Source organism: Micropterus dolomieu, linkage group LG04 (assembly GCF_021292245.1).
Source record: "Micropterus dolomieu isolate WLL.071019.BEF.003 ecotype Adirondacks linkage group LG04, ASM2129224v1, whole genome shotgun sequence".
Taxonomy (NCBI): Eukaryota; Metazoa; Chordata; class Actinopteri; order Centrarchiformes; family Centrarchidae; genus Micropterus; species Micropterus dolomieu.
The window spans coordinates 23,007,024-23,027,973 of record NC_060153.1 but is presented as its reverse complement, the minus strand read 5'-3'; the positions used below and the strand labels follow the sequence as shown (position 1 = coordinate 23,027,973).

Genomic DNA, 20,950 nt, shown 5'->3' with positions numbered 1-20,950 from the left:
ACAACAAGCAAACAGGAGACTTAAAGCAGCAGCACTTGAGGGCAACAAGCTGTAAAAACAATTAGTTATATATATATATATATATATATATATATATACACACACACACACACACACACACCTTATATTGTTCTTACACCAAACATGTTAGCAACCAGTTGTCTATATACAAATCCAGCAACATTAGCATTCAGTTGGAGTTGTGTTTCTGTCTACCTGATGAATATAAGCTCAATATTCACTCTTCTTTTGGCTCTGTTTTTGGTCTCCACCAACTCTTGTGGTACTCTTTAGCTGCTGAATGCTCTACAATGTTCACCAGCTAGTCACTAGCTTTGGCTGTGTGTGTTATTATGTGCAGGGCAGGTATTGTATAATATGTGTTTATTGTACATGTTTGTAATGTTTCTGTTTTTGTTACCTGTCTAGGGACTTCGGGTGTAAATGAGTATTTTAGCTAAACTCCGGCATGTTTACATCTTTTATTTTTACACTGATGTTCATTAACATGCTCTGTCCCTATAAAATAAACAAATAAAGAAAAAGGTTTTCAGAGGTTTTTGGCTGAAAACAGCTGCCTGCTGAAAACAAAATGCTTCAGAGTGATGAGTGAACCCAAACAATGACATCGAAGGTAGTAAAAACTAAAACAATAAGTGAAAAGATGCTAAAATGCTCTGTAAAAGTGAGGAGAACTGCAGAGTTGGAAATTAATCCTCCTGGGGTCATCCCTACAAGTGACCCCTTTGAATATAGTCATTTGATCCATCGTTAATATAAAATTATACATGAGAGCAGCTTAGTCTTTCCCAGACATAATGCTTGAAACAAACAAACAGCAATGAACAGAGAAGAGTAAAGCTTGATGAATATCAAACAATTCTCTTTGAATATTACATAAACCACATCCACAGTTGTGCCTGCTCCATAACAGCAGGCACAACTGTGAAAAGAAACCTGTTGACCATCTTTATTGTTATACATGAATGGAAGCCAAGTTTGTTGATTGTGTTTTTTGATAGACGTGATGGTCCATAACAGCTCATTCACTCACACAGGTAGACAGCACGACCTGCCAGTGTTCAAGGACATGTCAGACAGCCTGAGGAGGCTGTAGTGAGAGTGAGGGATGAGCATGAGGAAACGAAAGAGAGGATGTGATAGAAGGGAAAAGACATGCATCCTACATCCCTCTTTCTATCTGCCTGTAACACTGGACAAAGCCAAGCATGATCATTTACGCTTTAATTGATTGTATTTATGGTATATTCTCTTATATCATAAGAGGAAACTTTTGTGTGTCTGTTTACCTCCTGGTTAATGTGCACAGACTGTAGGTTGTTGATGTGGCCAGGCTGAATCCTCTTGGCTGCCTGTGACACCGCCTGCAACACTGACCTCTGCTGGTGAGTAACGCCAGAGTGTCAGATAGAGCTTTGGGTGCTAGACCATTAGTTATGACTTGCTCCTACACAGTCAAACAACACAGTCATGGGGTTTGTGTGTATGTGTGCATCTTACCTGTTGGGCGGTCTGCACTGGTTGGACCACCTGAGTAGGAACACCGGGGGCAGGTGGGCTGGAGTCTGACAGACTGTCGTTGGAGTGAACAGAGCCCTCTAGGGATGGCAGGGTGAGGGAGAGAGGTTTTGAAAGATGATCAAACAAATCTCAACAGAAAAGCCAGCCACCATTTTCATAAGCTCAGTACTCACGACATACTGCTTCCAAATCGTAATAACAGCCATCGCAGAACATCCTGCAACAATGTTTTTATTTTTTGTTCAGCTGAGGAGAGACTGATACTAGGGAGGATGAAGAGTGTGTCTGCCCAACCCTCATTTCATCCTTATATATTGCATGCAGGAGGACAACCTTGGACAGCTAATCTCCCCAGATGGAGAGAGAAATCACTCCATCTTGTAAACATGCAGATCAGATGAGAGAGGGAAATGAGAGATACATGAGTGATGGTGGATAGAGAGAGAAAACAGAGGATGGGTAGGCAGAGGAGAGGATAATAATCACTTCCTTGTATCCGGCAGGTAAGAAAATATTTTAATTTTGCCGTCTTGCACTGTCCAACTGTGCCGCTCTTACTTCAGCCTGGGTTAAACCTCTGTAAACATACCAATAGTTACACATGGGCCAAGTTAACACTTGAGCCACCACTCAATTTAATTTGCATTATCATAATGGGGTCTCTACCCAAATGTTTGTACAGTTTGAAAAGGTTAGTAACTTTTTAGTTAAACAACTTTTAATTCTTCCCAAAAGATAATTCAAAAGCGATCGATACGGTAATCGGTAATTTCGGTATTTTTAAACCTGGGATTTTTGCATATTTTGGGGTTGAAATGACTAGTAGGTACAAAAAGTTTTTGAATCCATGCAGAAGATAGCTTCAGCCAGCAGCTGCAACATGTTCCTTTGGGGCCATTTTGCACATCAAACTTACATCCACAAAATGTGCTTCTTTTTGCCACCGACAGGCTCAGTCCGTTACACGAGGTGCCTTTAACATCACAGAAAGGATCCCTACGAGTTACTCCCGGTGACACCCTTTGTTTTAACAGGAAGTAGAAGTCGCGCTTACGAACAATTCTCGCTCTGAAATCTTGTGAGAGGCGAGTTGTTGCAGGCAGACAACGACGGAAACTTGAGTTAGAGTTGGAGGGAGAAGTTTTTTTTGTGTTGGAGTAATGTTGGGAAATAAAGTCTTACTAGCAGCTCCCGTATGTACACAAACTCCTCTCCCTCATGCAACAACTCACCAGTCATGAGATTTTACAGCGTGACTGAGGCCGGTTAAAAACTAAGGGTGTCACTGGTAAGGCCCAGGTTTTATAAATACCGAAATTATCCTTTTATAAATACGTTAACATCAGAGTTTACATGGTGTTTGCCACAGGCTGATTGCTGGCTAAATATCTAATTAGTCAGCTCTGTCTGGTGGCAACTTCTATACCTACATTTCTGGATTTGAAGGGAAAGGTCTACTGACTGAACAAACTAATGAAGGCGGTGTCAATCACAACATCCTAACCAACCAAATCGTCTTGACATTGAAGGCATTTTTAATACAGGTCTATATACACTAAAATTATTTGATTAGTTGATTAATTGTGAAAATGTAACTATTATTTTCTTCAATTACCTATACATAAATTAAGTTTTTTATCACATCAAAATATCAAGGACAATGTCAAACATTTGTTGGTTACAAGAGCAACAAAAAGCAGTGTTAAGACATCTAAATGGGCTTTGGGAAAATGTGGTGGACATTTGTGGGGTTTTTTTGTTTGTTTGTTTTTCCATTTTATAGGTGAAATCATCAATTGATTAATCAATGAGATAACAACAAGATGTGTTAAGTGATAATGAAATCATATTCAATTAGAAGATTTAATTTATAATTTCTCCCAGTTTCTCAGGTAAAGTGTACCCTTTCTTAAAATCGAGTGAGCTACTTTTAACAGCCCGACCTCCTTTATGCAAGGCTGCAAAATTAATTTCTACAAAGTTACTGTTATTGTTAACAGGCTGAAAAGACTTTTATCACCATTTTATATCTTCTGTTTTGTTGTTCTAAAGAAGCAGAAGTTAGAAGAAGAAGTTTAAAACTTTGTGTACAGTTATGCTGTATTCAATGGAAACATTGTAGCCTGTTATCATAAATGTTTATACAAAAAAGCACAATAGCTGAAGTGTAGCATCTTACATGAAGCAGGACTACTGCATACCTGTGCTGAGTAGAACCTTTTTACTACAGTCCATGTCCCCTATATGAGGGAATGCCAGGTTTTATTAGTCTAACTAATAAAAGTCTAACTAATTAGCTAACTTAGTAGTCCTACTTCATGAGTATGAAACAAGCCCCAGGCCTGTGAGTCTCTCCTTCTGGGTGAGAGTGCAGAGTGTTACTTGACACTAGCAGGCAAAAAGATCTACGAATAGATGGCCTTAAAATAAACACACAGGCAGACACCAGTGCAAGGGTCAAGGGTCAATTCGCTCTCATTTCCACTAGTTAACCCTTATTTAAAATACTAAATAATTTCTTCATGACCGAGCATTTGTTTTTTAAATTAAGGATACATTTTGAAAAAGCAATGGTCTAAATTAATTTGAATGTCTGGAAAAAGGTCCAAAGCATTGTTAGCACACATTACATTAGTTACCAGAGAAACTGGCTTATGTAATTTTTGTACCACTGTAAGAATAGCAAACTTAAAGCCATGTTGATGCAATATAATTTAAAAAAATCCTCATTATACCACCAACTCTCTATAACAGCTGAAACAGCAGAGCAGAAGTGAAGTCAGGTCCATCCATCAGCCATCCACGCTCCCACGTTCGGGACTATGCAGCCTAGCAACCAAGTCCATCAGCTTATTTTGTCCTCATAATATATGCACCACCCAACTAGACAGGCAAACTACATCAGGGTTTTTCTGATCCTGGTGGGACTTATCTTCATTCTAGCCATCTAATCGAGACATTTTAAAGATTAAATGCAATTTGGTATGGCAGAAAACCTGTAACCTACATGACCACAAACACTGGACTAACAACATCATCATCATAATAACTAATATATGCAGTTATGCACAAATGTAGTCACATAATTCCTAATGTGTTTGGATATCACTGGAACATGTTTTTGAAGCAGCTGGGGCTAAAGCTAGTGATGGCCGGCCCCAAACTACACAAATTCCGTAGTATTGCTGTTAAAATGTTGATGAGCAAGAGAAGTGCAGGCTTAAGAAAAAGAAAAGAAAAAGGCTGTGCACTGGATGCACATATAGCTGCTAAAATAATTATCTAGGTTAATTAATATAGTGAACGGTTTATATTTTTATTATTGATTTGTTGTGCTTGTTATTTATCAAGTTAAAATAATCGAGGCATCATCCAATTTACTTAATGTATCCGACCAATAGTCGAAAACCTAAAAATATTCAATTTACAATGATATCAGACAGACAAAAACAGGAAGTCTTCACATTTGAGAATGAGTAAATATTTGGGTATTTTCCTTGACTTAAAGAATTACAATAGTTGAGAATTTATTTTCTGTCGATTAACAAATGGATTCATTGTTTCAGCAATATTAGATACCACTTTGATTTTACCTTTTGTATACACAAGTAAGAAATGTTAAGAAATCATGATGGGCCTGGCAACTGAAGACATTCATGATCATTCTTCATATGTTTAGACAAAGATGTTTACACAGTTCTCCCCCACACTGTTTGGTGACTAGACAAACTGCCATTCACAAAACTGCCATTCTCAAACCTTGTTTACACCCTAGATACAGACTTGCAGGACAAACTGAAGCTTGCCATATCGTGCCCTCCTCCTGCTTATGTCAGTTAGTTATTATTTGTTTGTGCAAAGTCATGTATTATGTAGGTATGTGCCAGTCATTCGTCAGGTCCTCACCTGTAACAGTGACAATGATGTACTGCGGCGAGCTGCTCTGACCATTACTCTTCTGGACCGTAGAGTGCTGGATGTCAGGGGTCACATAGTGCTGCGTAGTAGCGGTCAGAACCACTGCCTTCTGGCTCTGGGCGGGCGGCGCTTGAGAACAAAGTGCATCCTGTCCCGGTTTTGAGGCCGCAGCTGATTGATTAGATGGTGCAATGGTTCCAGAGGTTGGTGGGATCTCGGGCAGGAAGTGTGCCGTCTTTGCGGACGAGGGTGTGGTGGCGGCAGGCGTTGCTATGGTTACCGTGTTGGCCTGCTGAGGCTGAAGGTCCTTCGAGTATCCAGAAGTTGCCATGGCAACCAATGCTCTACTAGGCACTACTTCTGTGGATAAAAAATGACGAAAGGGTTGCAAACATACATAGCTTCACACTTGTTGGCATACTATTTCACCTATGTTTTGGCCACACAGACCTGGTGTGTGTACATGAGTGTGTGTGTGTGTGTGCGTGCATGTGCGTGTGCACGTGTGTGTGTGTGTGTGTGGAGAACATAAACCTGAGGAGGAAGTAGGGCTTTTGTCTAAGACTAAGCAGTAGTCTAGAGCTTTTCCTGTTTAGTCCAGTATGACACACAGGGCAATCTTAAGCACCATAAATAAAGCAATGAATAATATTTTTTAATCTAAAACAAGGTTCACTGATCATGACGGTGTCAAGTGAAATAAAACAACTAAACTGACTAACTAAAGATGAGAAAATATGCGACCATGGATAGTTCCTGGTATTACCATCTGGAAATAAACTCATTTTAATCAGTGAACCCACTGTTAGGCCATCCCACTGGACGTTAAGCCACTCCTGTGTAAACCAACACGGCAAACAAAACAATCAGATGATCATCCGGCACACCGTGTTCACGGGAGTGACCTGCCGAATTCAATGACACACCAAAAACTTTTTCAAAGTCACAAAACGATTTTGAGACATACGACACTCATATCCCAGTTGTTTAGAAATCATAAACAGTTGCGTGAGCAGCTTCTCGCGTATGTTTTTGTATTTAATGTTTCCAGAGAGCTTGCTTGAAAAGTGAGTTGAGAAAGCGACAGTGAGCTTCCCCGAGCTAGCAGCTCACGTTGACTTGTGACGTTAAAGCGATCTAGCTAGTTCCTAGTAACTCGTGTTGGCTAGGGCAATACATCTATGACCACGCCACCGATCACGTGTCATTATAATTTAATCGTAATCGAAACTGTTAACAAACAGCCCGAACATTTTAACAAAATAGCTTTAAAAAAGTACGATAGGCACTAACAACACACCCGCCATCTTGTGCGCTTATCACAGCTCTGACATCGCCATAACAACGGTCTACATACGAAAGAAGCCACTTTCATCTCCGACTCACGCGACCACTTTCACGTCAAAGCAGACAACTGTACAAACAAGCACACGCATTTAACTACGATAAAATACAATTATAATTCTGGTATGTTTTACTTCTTCACCTCTAGTTTATCCCAGTATTATCCTTTTTTAGCCGTTCAAGTGTTTTCCTTAGATTTACGTTGTTATTGTTGACTCCCGTTGCTTGGTTCTTGTCACCAGGACTACCGTGACTATGGCGCCTTGCCTTCACCGGGGCAACTGTTGCTACCGTCTCGTCATCGCCCTGCCCTACACTAAATGCTGATTGGCTGACTCGGGAGGTGGTCGCAGCGTCATTACAACAACCGACCGTTGATTGGTAGAAACTGCCTGTCTGTCACTTTCATGAGAGTCTAACGTCAAACGACCACTTCTAGTGTTACTTTCGTGATAGCTCAAGCAGAAAGGTAGAAAATGATGGGACGTCATTCACCGCCTCTTATCACTGACCCGGCTTATATAAATCGTTAATATTGGGGTGGCGATGGGACAGTGGATAACACACGTACCTTTGTAGTGGGAGACCAGGGTTCGTTTCACACTGCAACATATCCACCAATTTGTCCCTGATCAAGACACTTAACCCTGGTTCTCTGACATATACAGTAATTGTAAGTCTCTTGGCTAAATGAATCGAAATAAATAAAAGAAAGAGATTTTAAAAAAGCAAACAAAATACATCTTACATTGAAAATACGTTTTGCTTTTGGGCAAGCAGTAGCATTTCTCCAAGGAGCAATTATTAAAATAATAAACAATAAAATTAACAATAATATGACAATATTACAGTAAGTTACACAAACAGCAACAATTATTTAATTTATTTACAAGTGTTGTCTGACTTTCCACTGGTTGTCCTCAGTTTGTGGCATGAGAAGATACATTTTGCTCCATTGAGTTGGCATTTGGGCATTTCTCCCAGTAAGTAGGGAAGTTTCTGTCTGTCTGATTTAAATTTGAATTCAGGATATTTTTGGGAAATGTTTGGGGAGTGCTTTTCCTGTAAAGTTTTATATTTAGGACATGAGGTGAGAAAGTGCTGCTCTGTCTCTACCTGTCCTCAGTTGCACTGGGAGCAGAGTCGCTCCTACTCTGGTAGCCAGGTCTGTCTGTGGTGACCCTTTATTATGGCTGGGCTGTGTTTACCTGTAACATGTAAAATGTAGTCAGTTAATTTAGAGCATTTTGTTGTGCTCAGGAAATTTGCCAGTGTGTATACTCTTTTTAGGGCCAGATAACATTGTAGTATCACAGAATCACTAGTTGCCCTCTGAAAACTCTCTGTAGTGTGTATGTGTGTGTGTGTGTGTGTGTGTGTGTCACTTGTAGTGAACACCAACGTATAGCACTCGTTGTCCTTGGGGTGCATGGATAGTGATCTCCATCCAATGCATGACAGAGCAGACAGTGAGATGGAGATTGTGCTAGTGACACAAAGCACAGCTCAACTGATGTATGGGACAGAAAGGCCAACAAAAGGTCACAGGTGATTAGATAGCCAAGAGCTCTGTTGACATCACCTCTGGCATCATTCGCTACTTAATCACAACTTTCCTTTTTCTCTATGTGCATTGTTGCCCCTAAAGGTCTCCGGTCTTATCTCTGGGCATGACGAAGAGTGGAGGTGAGTTGAGGTGCTTCTCCGAGATGCTGAGGCCTATATAAGGTGGGGTCTGTCCAGAATGAAGCACAAACCACAGACACCTCAAGCAATTTCCAGCCTTTGAGACACCTACGACATCTTTTCCCTCACAACATGTGGAAGGCAGCACTCTTGACCCTGGGCTTGTTGGTGGCGTTGGTGGGCAGGGTGCGGCCCAATGATGGCCATCCCTCTTTCTATGGGGTGAAACTGTGTGGAAGAGAGTTCATACGAGCTGTCATCTTTACCTGTGGTGGTTCTCGCTGGCGGAGAAGCGTAGGAGACTCAGGTAAGAGTGTATGTGCGTGTGTGTGAGACTGTGGATTCAAGTTTTGTTTTTTATGATGTTTTCCTAGAGATTTACCTTTGCTTTTTTTATCAGCTCTTATTGGAGAAGAGGCCTTTGACCCGTGGAACACAAATCCCATCCCTCAACTTGCCAGTGAGCAGGATCCTGCAGAATCCCAAGCATGGAGAGAACAAACACCGAATGTGGCATCTGTGGCTGCTGGATTCAGCCGCTCAGCTCGCTCGCCAATCTCAGAGGAGGTGCTGGAGGCTCTACGGAGTGCAGATAGGAAAGGACGGGATGTAGTCGTTGGACTGTCCAACGCTTGCTGCAAGTGGGGCTGTAGCAAGAGTGAAATCAGCTCTCTCTGCTGAACCTTGTTTAATAAATACACTTGTACTTGTGATTCCTTAATTTCTCCCCATCCCACTTACCAGCCATGTGTTGATATTGATACAGAAATGTGACTCTGTACTCAAAATGTGTTTTCTGTGATTATCACAGATTGATATATATGTTTAATAAAGCTTTGTGTAGTTGGTATGAAAGTCTCTGTTCCTTTTACAATGCTGTTAGGACACTTCCACTTTTCATAAGGCTTGTTTCAGCAATAGCTATACAGTTTTGACAAGGATTTCGAAATGAAAGGAAGTGGTGGGACTGTGAATGATACTTGGCCTGATATTTACTGAATCCTAGCAGCTTGCTGTGACGTTAGATGCCATGTATGAACTTATTTACAAATCACTGGAATCCAGTACAGAAGACCTGCAACATAGACTACTGCCTCTCTGAAGCATATTATTGGACTTTGGCTGTTTATTTCAGCGTGTTCATGGGAATTGGCTCATCCTCCGATCAGATATGAATTATCATTGTGATGTTAAGACACATTATCTTAAAAAATATATAGCTTCACAGTGGTAGTTTGCACTGGTGTTCATGATTTCGTGTCCACGCCCTGTATCACTTCATACAGATCAATTATACAGTGCTCTAGGGATTTGAAGCTGACACCATCTGGTGGTCAGACATGAAACACAACACACACAAAAACGATGCCTACAACATGTCTCTTCACAGATTATTAGTATGTGACGCAATTTAAAGACACATGCAAATACTGATGCATGCTGTGTGCTCACTGTCCAACAGTAAACTCAGTGGCTGTAGCTCTCCACACTGTTACCTTGCTCGACAGTGTCCGTTACGGAAGCCGACCACGATCAATCCGATCACCCGGCTTGATTGCAAGGCATGCAAACTCTGTCACATAACAGCTAGCACAGCAACCACACAGATCCACTGAGATCAGAAGTTGGTATTAGCCACACAGATCGCGGACACATTTTATTTAATGTTAACGTTAGTTGTTAGAGTGTAACTACACTACTGAGAATAATATATAGATATAGATCCACCACCTCGGAGTGACCAGGTAAAACCTTTCGCGGTACTTTCAAGATGATGCTAGCTAGCAATGCTACTGGTTAGCAGTGTTTTGAGTATTAATGCGCTCTGTTTGCGCCGTATTTGTTGCTTTGATTACAAACACTGCCTTAACAGAGCAACGTGGCATCCTTGGAGTTAACGTAAGAAAACGTTTAGCAGCTGTTGAATCTTGTAACGTTAAGTTACGTTCCGAGTATCACAGCGACGCTAAGCTAGCTTGCTATCTGAATGAACAAGACATTTACGCCGTCAGGGCCTTACTAATGTAGAAAGGACTGGTTAGATCGCGATTGATAATAGTTAGCGTGGCTGCTTGTTCGTGCATCTGTTACTTACTAAAGGCCGACTGCGTAACGTTAGTGGTACTTTGAGGTTTCATGTAGCCAGAAACAGAAAATGTTCATAAACATTAACACGTTCACAGCAGTGTTTTGCTACGTTGTCGACACATAGTGACAAGACATGTAGTCACATGTGAGGTTAACTGTTAACGCTCATCTCTTATCGTTACAGCGTAGCTTACGTTACTTTTACGTGATTTGTATACTAACGTACGATGGGGGCTGTGCATGTAATACATGCTTCATAAACTGGTAATGTGTGTGTTTGTGTCCTGTAGGATGGAGTGGCAGCCAGATGAACAGGGCCTGCAGCAAGTGCTTCAGCTACTCAAGGACTCCCAGTCCCCAGACACAGCAACACAGAGAGCTGTGCAAGAAGTATCCTTACGTGTGTGAGAGAGAGAGAGAGAGAGAAGTGTGAGAAGTGTGAGAATTTGCTTCCCTAATGAGAGCTTGGTAGTGAAAGTGGGTGACAGTGAAAACTGACTCGGTGTATTTTGTCATCATAGCTTGCATCAAGTGAACTGGTGTGTGTTTATTGTGACTGTATATTAAGCCATACAGCTCACGTGTTAAACACATGGTGTGTGTGAGCTTTTGCTATGTGTTTGTGTGGATGGTTGGACTCCTTAACAGAGCCTGCAGAAACTGGAGCAACTTAACCAGTTTCCAGATTTCAACAACTATCTCATCTTTGTCCTCACAAGCCTCAAATCTGAGGGTATGTATGTGCACGTCAAAAAATAAGTCATTTACTAACCTTACTTGGCTTGTCCCTGTAAATATTTTTGTATCTCACCTCCTCTGTTCCATTTTTAAAATGTCTTTAAACTATGCCTCTCTGCTCTCTCAAGACGAGCCCACTCGCTCTCTCAGCGGTCTGATACTGAAGAACAATGTTAAGGCTCACTACCAGAACTTCCCTCCCAACGTGGCGGACTTCATCAAACGAGAATGCCTCAACAACATCGGAGACCCTTCACCGCTAATCAGAGCTACGATCGGTGGGTGTTTGAGCGAGAAAGAGAAGATGGAGTAAGAGAAAGTTAGTGTTTGCTGCATTTCCTAGCCAGTGTGAGTCAGACTGCTATGTAGGTGGTTGAAGTTTTGCAGGTAATGCAGCTGTGTGGGAGCGAGCAGTCATTCGAGAAGTGAATGATTGAATATGATGACGAGTTAAGTTATTAGTTACTCCTGAATTTTAAAGCCTGATTTATCTTTGTGTTACTTTATCTATCATAAAGGCATCCTGATCACGACCATTGCCTCTAAAGGAGAGCTGCAGACGTGGCCGGAACTGCTGCCTCAGCTCTGTAATCTGCTCAACTCGGAGGACTATAACACCTGCGAGGTCAGTCTCACCTGCCTGCGCACACAAATAGCTTTGTAATGTGGTGTTATAATTTGGCTTCAACATTTTTTCTGTATGATTTTTCCATGCCTTCAAGGGTTCTTTTGGAGCGTTGCAGAAGATCTGCGAGGATTCATCAGAGTTGTTGGATAGCGATGCTCTGAACAGACCTCTCAACATCATGATCCCCAAATTCCTGCAGTTTTTCAAGCACTGCAGCCCCAAGATCAGGTCAGTGAAACACCAATGTTTTGGTTTCTGACTCCTACTACTGGCGCTTTTGGCTCTCTTCCTCGGCCTTTCCACTTCGTCTCTACCTGTTAGAATCATCATTATAGATCCCACTTTGTTTGTGTTTCTCTCAGGTCCCATGCTATAGCGTGTGTGAACCAGTTCATCATTGGGCGAGCTCAGGCTCTAATGGATAACATTGACACCTTCATTGAGGTGAGCACTACACGGTTATGTTTTAATTCCCATTGTTTTCATACATCCCTTTCTCACATGTACCTCCATCTCATTTTACTTATGACTCCCCTTTCAGAGAAGGAATATGTAACAACGCATCTTATATGTTAAAGCTTTTACTGCGATTTTACTCATAGTCTCTTGTTCTTGTTCCCTTTGACTGACTTCATCTGACTTTATCCATGACAGCACTGTTACGAAAAAGAAAAAAATATTTAGAGTCAGTTATGTATGTAACATATGGAGTGTGCCGTTGCTTGCAAATTAACTGCTTTGATTCAAACATTGAAAATGTTGTGGAAATGCTACTATGTCCTACGTAGGCAGATTACCAAGGCAGTTTTTATGGCAAAATAATTCGGGAGAATAAGGTACTGATGTGTGAGAAAAAAACTCCTCATTGCGTACATTGCATGTACAACACTAGGCTGAAGTTAGTTTGGTGTTCACCAGATGAACACATATTTTATCCAATAGAGTCTGCATAGAGTTAAAGTTAGATTAGCAGTGAAGTTAGTTTGTATGGACCTGATAAACTTGTCTCATGGCTGTTGGGTGTTGACCCTGCCCATCCTTCCCTTCTCCCTCTGCCACTCATCCCCTTTCTCTCCTTGTCTCTTTCGTATCCAGAGTCTCTTTGCACTGGCCGGTGACGAGGACAGCGAAGTGCGGAAGAACGTCTGCAGGGCTCTGGTCATGCTGCTGGAAGTCCGCATTGATCGCCTCATCCCGCACATGCACAGCATCATCCAGGTGAGGGTGGGACTTGATCTCAACGCACCAGTTTAAACAGAGAACACGTGGCTTTCTCTTCCACTAGGGATGCACCGAAAGGAAAATTCTTGGCCGAAACCGAATATAATGGGGAAAAAAGTGCCGAACACCGAACAAGTACTTTCACATTTTTTCCATTTATTTTGCCGTTTTTTTTTTTCCATTGCATAAATTAAATTATCAAAATGTGATTTTTAATTAGTTTCCCACAGGATGTGGAGAGACTATGGGGGGTGGATCTGAGGCCCAAGAGGGTCTGGTAAAGTAAATTACATGTGTCCATTTACTTTTAATGTACACATGTAATATGTTTTATACTTTCTGTGAATATAATCCAATGAATCTTATTTCCATACTGTATAGACACCTTATTTTGAAAACCGGACGTTGTCGTATTGTTACGCTACATTCATCAAGTCCGACCCAATTTGATAAATAATGTTGTATGTGGTTCTCATATCTCGTAATATGAAGACTTCATAGCCTCTCTTCAGGTAGGACTCTCATACTGCAACACTTGTCTTTGTAAAGAGAGAAAATGACAGGATGAAGTTGCTAACCTGCCTGTCAGCTCGCACTGGTCCGTTTCAGTGGATTTACCATGAAGGCTTGAATACATGTACACTCCAAATTTAGGTCCGCCTAGCCTAATTGCCTACAATTCAGCAGAACAGTGTCTGCGTACGGCGTTGCGTCTTTCTCAGATATTTTAAAATGCTTTCACGCTGCCGACATGTCAAAGTTATAGTTTGGTAAAATTTATTCGGTCTTTTGACATATTAGGCCGAAGACCAAAAGTGCTTTTTTGCTGTTTTCGGCCGATTAATTTCGGTGGCCGAACATTTGGTGCATCCCTACCTTCCCCCGACGTCTCCTCCCCCTCATTATCATCATCATCATCACCTCTTGTTGTCACCAGTACATGCTGCAGCGGACCCAGGACCCAGATGAAAACGTGGCTCTGGAGGCCTGCGAGTTCTGGCTGACGCTGGCTGAACAGCCCATCTGTAAAGAGGCCCTGTCTGGACATCTGGTCCAGTAAGTGCTCACATGCCAACAGGTTGTTGGACAGGGTTAAGATGATGACAAGGAAAATCCAGTGTTGCAGTGCAAGTATGAATTTCATCTGAATGGTAATGTGGTTGTCTGTCTATTTTTTTCAGACTGATTCCTATCCTGGTGAATGGGATGAAATACTCTGAGATTGACATTATACTTCTAAAGGTGGACCCCCCTGCCCACCATACACACACTCTGACTTCCTTTCTGGTCTCTTCCCTTTTCACCATGTGTCTGTTCTGCATTCACCGTTCTCTCCGCTGTCCTCCAGGGAGACGTTGAAGAGGATGAGGCAGTTCCAGACAGTGAGCAAGACATCAAGCCTCGCTTCCACAAGTCCCGCACCGTCACTCTGCAGCACGAAGGAGGGGAGGGCGAAGAGGGGGAAGACATCGATGAAGATGAGGACGACGACGATGATACTCTCTCTGACTGGAATCTACGTGAGTTACAGACATGCCACTTGCAGTAATCCTCTCTGGTGACTGCGTGGTAGTTCTCTTAAAGTGCATTCGTCAGACCTTATCAACATCTCTTGTTTACAGTTTGGTTTAGCTTATTTTAAACCTTAACACAACGTTATTACAGTTTCAAAGCTGTCTAATGCTGAAGGTGGTGTCCCCCTCCAGGGAAATGTTCGGCCGCGGCTTTGGATGTTCTTGCCAACGTGTTTCGTGAGGAGTTGCTCCCCCATCTCCTGCCCCTGCTCAAAGGCCTGCTTTTCCACCCTGACTGGGTCATCAAGGAGTCTGGCATCCTAGTGCTGGGGGCTATCGCAGAGGGTGAGACCAAGCAAAGACTTTCTACTGAAACAGTCAAATGGGTATAGTTTTTCACTGACCCTAAATATGTCAACATTAGAAGAGAACTCATTTCTTGGACAATAAGGTGATTTGCAAACTTCAAGTTTTCAATACCTTGAATTTATCTAGATATTTTTATTACTTGAGCTGAAGAACAGAACTTTTCTCATTTTCACAAGATTGATGAATAAGAAGCTTTAGAGGCGCTGGTAGGTGGTTGCTTTGCTTTGGATAGGGCCAGGCTAGCTTCTTCCCGATGTTTCCAGTTTTCTTGCTAAGCTAAGCTAACCAACTGTTGGAGGTAGCTTTAAATTATATGTACAGATGTGAGAATGATAGTGAATTCTTGGCCAGAGAGTGAATAAGCACATTTCCCAAAATGTCCATCCAGGCTGTATGCAAGGCATGGTGCCTTACTTGCCTGAGCTCATCCCCCACCTCATCCAGTGTTTGTGTGACAAGAAGGCCCTGGTCCGCTCCATTGCTTGCTGGACCCTCAGCCGCTACGCCCACTGGGTGGTCAGCCAGCCCCCTGACGCTCACCTCAAACCCCTCATGACAGAGCTGCTCAAACGCATCCTCGATGGCAATAAGAGGGTACAGGAAGCAGCATGCAGGTACGCTGTTTAGTTTTTCCACATGTTCATGTCTCTCCGTGTTTTTTCTCGCATTCGCTCATAGCCCCTTCGAACCCATCTTGTCTATCCTACAGCGCGTTTGCCACCCTGGAGGAGGAGGCGTGCACAGAGCTGGTTCCTTACCTGAGCTTCATCCTGGATACGCTGGTTTTTGCTTTTGGGAAGTATCAGCACAAGAACCTGCTCATCCTCTACGATGCTATAGGAACACTGGCGGACTCTGTGGGACACCATCTCAACCAGCCTGTGAGGACAACATGCTAAATGTTTTTTGTGCGTGTACCATATTGATATCAAATAAATTACAGTCCAAAATCACACACTTGTGTTTCTAGGAGTACATCCAGAAGCTGATGCCTCCGCTGATAGCCAAGTGGAACGAGCTGAAGGATGAAGACAAAGATCTCTTCCCTCTGCTCGAGTGTCTGTCATCTGTAGCCACGGCGCTGCAGAGCGGCTTCCTCCCCTACTGTGAGCCTGTCTACCAGCGCTGTGTCACCCTGGTCCAGAAGACACTGGCTCAGGCTATGGTGAGCCACACACATACAGTCACATGAGCTTTGCAGAAACAATTTATGTGTTTGCTGCTTTATATAAATCCCATGGTTCCACTTCTGACTTTTTCTCTCCACCATCTCTGCTGTGTGTCTCAGATGTACAGTCAGCAGCCTGACCAGTACGAAGCACCCGACAAGGACTTCATGATTGTGGCTCTGGATCTGTTAAGCGGCTTGGCTGAGGGACTGGGAGGCCACGTGGACACACTTGTGGCCCGCAGTAACATCATGACTCTGCTTTTCCAGTGCATGCAGGTGAGGAGAGACTGTGTGTGTGTGTGTGTGTGTGTGTGTGTGTGTGTCAGTGTGTTTACATTCTGTTATTACCTCTCTCTATATAAGAGATTTTTTTCTGTGCTGGATTCAAATTACCTGCACACAATGTCAAGCCTCACTCTCATCGGTAGAAGCCTCCCTGTGCGGCTAAAGCCCTCCTACAGTCAAATAAGCGTTGTATTTGTTACTGCTAATGCAAACAGAACATTTCCTAGTGCTGCCTCTCATTAAATGTGTTCAACTGACTGTTATCTGTCCGTTTTGTGAAGCAGCCACAGGTGCCCTTACAGAGATTTTACTGCTTGCTCTCATTGGGAAAAAAATAACTTTATATTCTGTGCTTTTAGTGAGCCGATCATTTCATAACTTTTTGCTGTAATGGAACAAAAATAACACCCATAGCGAGCTGTCACTTGTGCCATTGGACTATTCTTTAGGTCTGTCAACGGTGTGTGTTTACATTTCTCTTTGTCTCTCTGCCTCTTTTGTCCCAGGATACGATGCCTGAAGTAAGACAGAGTTCATTTGCTCTGCTTGGTGACTTGACCAAGGCCTGCTTCCCTCATGTCAAACCGTGTATTGGTGATTATCTCACTCACTCTTCACATAATTGACACATATAATGTTGCCATCCTCCTCCTTTTTGTATGTCTAATGTGATGTAACATTTTTCTTCTTGTGTGTTTGTGTGTGTGCTGCAGCTGAATTCATGCCAATCCTCGGGACAAATCTGAACCCAGAGTTCATCTCCGTCTGCAACAATGCTACCTGGGCCATCGGAGAGATCTGTATGCAGATGGGTGAGTTGCAGCAAATCTATTTTTATTGTTAAGCACTTGTGTGGTTGAATATGAAATGCAATGTACTGACGTGCGTGTCTCACTTTAATTTACCACTCTATCAGGAGTGGAGATGCAGCCGTACATCGCTATGGTTCTGAACCAGCTGGTTGAGATTATTAATCGACCCAACACCCCCAAGACCCTGCTGGAGAACACTGGTATATGAATACACTGATATTTTTTAAAGGGAAGTAGACTGACTTTATAGTTACATGTTAGGACTGACAGGAAATCAGAAAAAAAAAGCAGATTATAGTCAACAGGCATTTAATGGTTTACACGGGATACTGTACGTACACTGCTCTAACAGCAGACTTCCCGACTCCTCTCTCTTCTCCTCCAGCAATCACCATCGGTCGACTGGGCTATGTGTGTCCTCAGGAAGTTGCTGCCATGCTACCACAGTTTATCCGACCTTGGTGAGGGACTGTTCAATCTCTTTTTGTGTCTTTAATTTCCCACGCTATGACAACAGTCTGCATTGTGAGTTACCATGGATCGCACACATGCAGCAGACACGTGTGCACTCTCACGCTCATCCTCTTTGGTCTTTCCACATGATCTCTCTTCTTCTCTCTCTTTCTGATGCACATCATTATGTTAGCTTATCCCTACTTGCAAGACACATTTGTGGCATTTGTTCCCTATCAGGCAGCTCCTGTTCATTCCCGTTTTGATGTTTCTAATTTTTTCCTCCTTGTTTCTTCGTATGTGATCACATAGCTGCAGAGCACAATAACAGCATTACAATGGCTGCAGTATTGACATTCTCTAAATACACTTGTGAAATGTTTGGAATCAGCAAGCAGTGAGAATCACAACCCTGACATTTGTGGGCTTTCTCCAGCTTAGAAAAAAGACAAATGTCCTCCCACACAGTATGATAGTGAATAATGTTTGGCTGCGACCATTTAATTAGCTTTTCGATATTTTGTAGATCTCAAAAATGTTCTGTCATAGATAAGATACGTTGAAGAGTTGAATCTTAGTAGGGATAGGATCAAGTTTAACAGCTGCTAATTGGTTAACAATTGCATGCTGCAGGTGTACGTCTCTGCGGAACATCAGAGACAACGAAGAGAAAGACTCTGCTTTCCGTGGGATTTGCATGATGATTGGTGTGAACCCAGGAGGTGTGGTGCAGGTGAGTTATTGTACACTGTCGACGTTAAGTTATAGCTTTCTGTGTAGCTGTAAACCCACAGATGCTTTAGTGCTTAATGTTGAGACTATTTACTTTTCGAACCATCTCACCTCTTCCTCTGTGTTTGTTCAGGATTTCATCTTCTTCTGTGATGCAGTGGCCTCCTGGGTGAATCCTAAAGACGATTTGAGAGACATGTTCTACAAGGTGAGAGGCACCCTGGGTGACACGCAGTAGTCTGTTGATCGGGGGTAGAAACAAAGTCCCGGTCATATTAAGGAGCAAATTCTTGTTTTCAAAACCAGTTCCATCTTAAGCCTGATATTAATTTACCTTGAAAGGATCACACTCTTCCTTCTCCTCTCTCCTTGGTGTGTGAGTCACTGTGAGGTGTAGAGACCTCAGGCGAAGCAGAGTTTATCTCAGTTTTCTGCTATGAAACTCAGCAACACTGACACTGCTCTTGTTCTGCAGAAATATTAAGTAAACACACTCCGCCTCAGGAGCTTATGATGCATGTATCTACAGAGAAATTCTGTAATATTTCTGTATTCCTGTTTAAACATTTGACAGCAGAGTGAATCCAAGCAAGGTCTGTAGCACTATCATTACACTATTTCTTTAGGATTAGAACGTGACTTTCACCAAGTTTACAGCACTTTATTTTCATAAAAGTGGGGTATACGATCCTGGAAAATCGAATTCCATGAAAAATACCACCATATAGAGCGAACAACGACAAGTGCAGCAAGTGCTGTAACTAATGTTGGCTAAGTTGTGGGTTAGCAAACTGTCGCTACAGTTGCTGAGAGGCTAACATGCAGACAGGATGAAACTGTCCCTTAGCCAGCACTCCAGCTCCAGACAGCGATACTCACAACTCTCTGGCTGTTACAGCTAACATCACAACAACAGCATCTCTTGGCAAAATAGAGAGTAAGCTGAATGTCTGTGGACAAGTCATTTAGTGTTACCTGACACATAAATCATGGCTGGAATAGTCTCAGTCTGAGCCACTTTATTCCCCATTTATAGAGCCAGATTGGATTGTTTTCCCAGCGCATACACAAAACAGACAGCTAGTGGACCGGGAGGAGATATTCGCTAAATTTGACAAAAAGCTGTGCATTGTATTAGAATCGCTTACTCCACCTTTTAACTAGGGAAAGTGTACACTTATTTTCCTCTTGATGCTTTGTGGTGAGGCCTGGTTGGAGCAGCTAGTCCTGTTTTGCTGCTCCTTGACACCATGAGAATTGTAAAACGACACTTTTTAAGGCCACAAAATGCTTTTAATTAAACAGTGGGTACATTTGGAAAAAAATATAAGAATGATGTCAGATGTCAGATTCACTCTGCGTTCCTTAAAACGGACTTAAGCAGTCCGTGGCAGGATTAAGATGTCACGTGGCCCAGGGCCATGTAAGGTTGAAGAAAGGTACACAAGGTAGCTTCTATATAAGTCCACCCAGAAACTGACCAGAACTCCTGGAATAATACTACCGGGCCACAGATTTTCTGGGTGTCATTTAGTTTATTGCAATTTCATTAAACTCTAATTTATTAAAGCTGCACTAATCAATACTCTAATTTTAATAAATGGCAAGTGAGAGGGTTAACATAACATGAGTGATATTTCAATATTGTCTGGTCTTGATAAAGGAGCCGATAAAGGATCACATAGTGTAGAAGAAATTATCAACTTCTGGCCGTAGCTGTAAAAGTGTGTAGCTCAACTGCTTAGGAACTTTTAGGATGAGCCTGAAATAATCCCCACCACCCCATCTTCTGCTCTCTCTCACAGATCCTGCACGGTTTTAAGGAGCAGGTTGGGGAGGAGAACTGGCAGCAGTTCTCAGAGCAGTTCCCCCCCCTGCTGAAAGAGAGACTGGCAGCCTGCTATGGCGTTTAGATTCTCTACAGCCACCCAAGAGGTAATCCCACACCCATCATTTTTTAAACTCAAATCAAAGGGATGTAAATGTTTACACTGGAGGTAACTTCTTTGTGTCCACTCTCCCTTTTATCCGTCCTCCTAGGTGAGCCTGCAGGAGGAGGGTGAATGGGAAACTCATCCATCTGTGTATTGCACTGCCCAGATCTGGGGGGAGGGAGAGGGACGCTATTGGCCGCTCCCCCTGACGGACGGCCCCCACGCCCTATGTGTTTGTCCATAGAGGGAGGGTGGGCGGGTGGGAGGGAGGGACCGAGGGACACCTCTAGATTAACTAGGCAGGGACCCGACACAGAAAAACTAACTGGTAGGGACAGATAGAGAGGGACAGAGAGATGGACATGGAGGAGAGATGGAGGGATAGACAAGTTGGGAAAGAGGGAGGCAGGGAAACAGACCAGCACAGAGAAAGTTCAGGGAAAGGAGGGAAGGGAGGGAAGTCCGTAACAAGGCAGGGAAAAAGAGCAACAGAACGGTCTGTTATTGGCTGGGAA

The 20,950-nt window shown here is 42.7% G+C and overlaps 3 protein-coding genes across 19 annotated transcripts in view; 2 read left to right on the top strand and 1 right to left on the bottom strand.

Moving 5' to 3' along the window:
• rfx1b (regulatory factor X, 1b (influences HLA class II expression)) overlaps window positions 1-7,087 on the bottom strand; it is a 14,353-nt gene extending 7,266 nt beyond the window's left edge. For 2 of the 7 annotated variants that reach the window (XM_046047021.1, XM_046047022.1), the window contains exons 1-4: window positions 6,761-6,885; window positions 5,449-5,820; window positions 1,522-1,619; window positions 1,311-1,403 (exon numbers count right to left, since the gene is read on the bottom strand). In XM_046047021.1, coding sequence (XP_045902977.1) covers window positions 1,311-1,403; window positions 1,522-1,619; window positions 5,449-5,820; window positions 6,761-6,767 — 570 coding nt within the window. In that variant the 5' untranslated portion in view covers window positions 6,768-6,885. The other 5 variants (XM_046047023.1, XM_046047024.1, XM_046047026.1 and 2 more) reach the window with 4 other exon arrangements.
• Window positions 1,881-9,340, top strand: rln3b (relaxin 3b). 9 transcript variants are annotated; one of them, XM_046047035.1, is made up of 4 exons: window positions 6,903-7,273; window positions 7,729-7,787; window positions 8,453-8,797; window positions 8,891-9,340. In XM_046047035.1, the coding sequence occupies exons 3-4, from the start codon at window positions 8,623-8,625 to the stop codon at window positions 9,169-9,171; spliced, it is 456 nt and encodes a 151-aa protein (XP_045902991.1). In that variant the 5' UTR covers window positions 6,903-7,273; window positions 7,729-7,787; window positions 8,453-8,622; the 3' UTR covers window positions 9,172-9,340. The 9 variants fall into 9 exon arrangements, with proteins under 9 accessions (XP_045902987.1, XP_045902991.1, XP_045902988.1 ...); XM_046047030.1 differs by lacking the exons at window positions 6,903-7,273; window positions 7,729-7,787 and adding exons at window positions 7,289-7,477; window positions 8,196-8,352; XM_046047031.1 differs by lacking the exons at window positions 6,903-7,273; window positions 7,729-7,787 and adding an exon at window positions 1,881-2,045.
• Window positions 9,341-9,966: 626 nt separating this feature from the next.
• On the top strand, window positions 9,967-20,675 carry LOC123970142 (transportin-2). Of its 3 annotated transcripts, none has more exons than XM_046048032.1 (24): window positions 9,967-10,052; window positions 10,869-10,968; window positions 11,236-11,311; window positions 11,445-11,594; window positions 11,835-11,941; window positions 12,039-12,172; window positions 12,307-12,388; window positions 13,040-13,162; window positions 14,103-14,221; window positions 14,347-14,407; window positions 14,514-14,685; window positions 14,872-15,024; window positions 15,437-15,662; window positions 15,758-15,929; window positions 16,019-16,213; window positions 16,337-16,495; window positions 17,005-17,098; window positions 17,218-17,316; window positions 17,421-17,516; window positions 17,702-17,777; window positions 18,403-18,502; window positions 18,635-18,709; window positions 20,307-20,436; window positions 20,542-20,675. In XM_046048032.1, exons 2-23 carry the CDS (start codon window positions 10,870-10,872, stop codon window positions 20,412-20,414), a joined length of 2,676 nt encoding a protein of 891 aa, XP_045903988.1. In that variant the 5' UTR covers window positions 9,967-10,052; window position 10,869; the 3' UTR covers window positions 20,415-20,436; window positions 20,542-20,675. The 3 variants fall into 3 exon arrangements, with proteins under 3 accessions (XP_045903988.1, XP_045903989.1, XP_045903990.1); XM_046048033.1 differs by having other exon boundaries at window positions 9,995-10,052; window positions 17,011-17,098; XM_046048034.1 differs by lacking the exon at window positions 9,967-10,052 and adding an exon at window positions 10,068-10,235.
• Window positions 20,676-20,950: the final 275 nt, after the last annotated feature.

Excerpts from the sequence above, each read along its gene's own strand:
- rln3b (XM_046047031.1), top strand. The coding sequence starts at position 8,623 with ATGTGGAAGGCAGCACTCTTGACCCTGGGCTTGTTGGTGGCGTTGGTG. Across the intron at positions 8,798-8,890 it reads GAGAAGCGTAGGAGACTCAG|CTCTTATTGGAGAAGAGGCC; the intron begins GTAAGAGTGTAT and ends TTTTTTTATCAG.
- LOC123970142 (XM_046048032.1), top strand. The coding sequence starts at position 10,870 with ATGGAGTGGCAGCCAGATGAACAGGGCCTGCAGCAAGTGCTTCAGCTA. Across the intron at positions 11,942-12,038 it reads AGGACTATAACACCTGCGAG|GGTTCTTTTGGAGCGTTGCA; the intron begins GTCAGTCTCACC and ends CATGCCTTCAAG. Across the intron at positions 17,778-18,402 it reads CCACAGTTTATCCGACCTTG|GTGTACGTCTCTGCGGAACA; the intron begins GTGAGGGACTGT and ends TGCATGCTGCAG.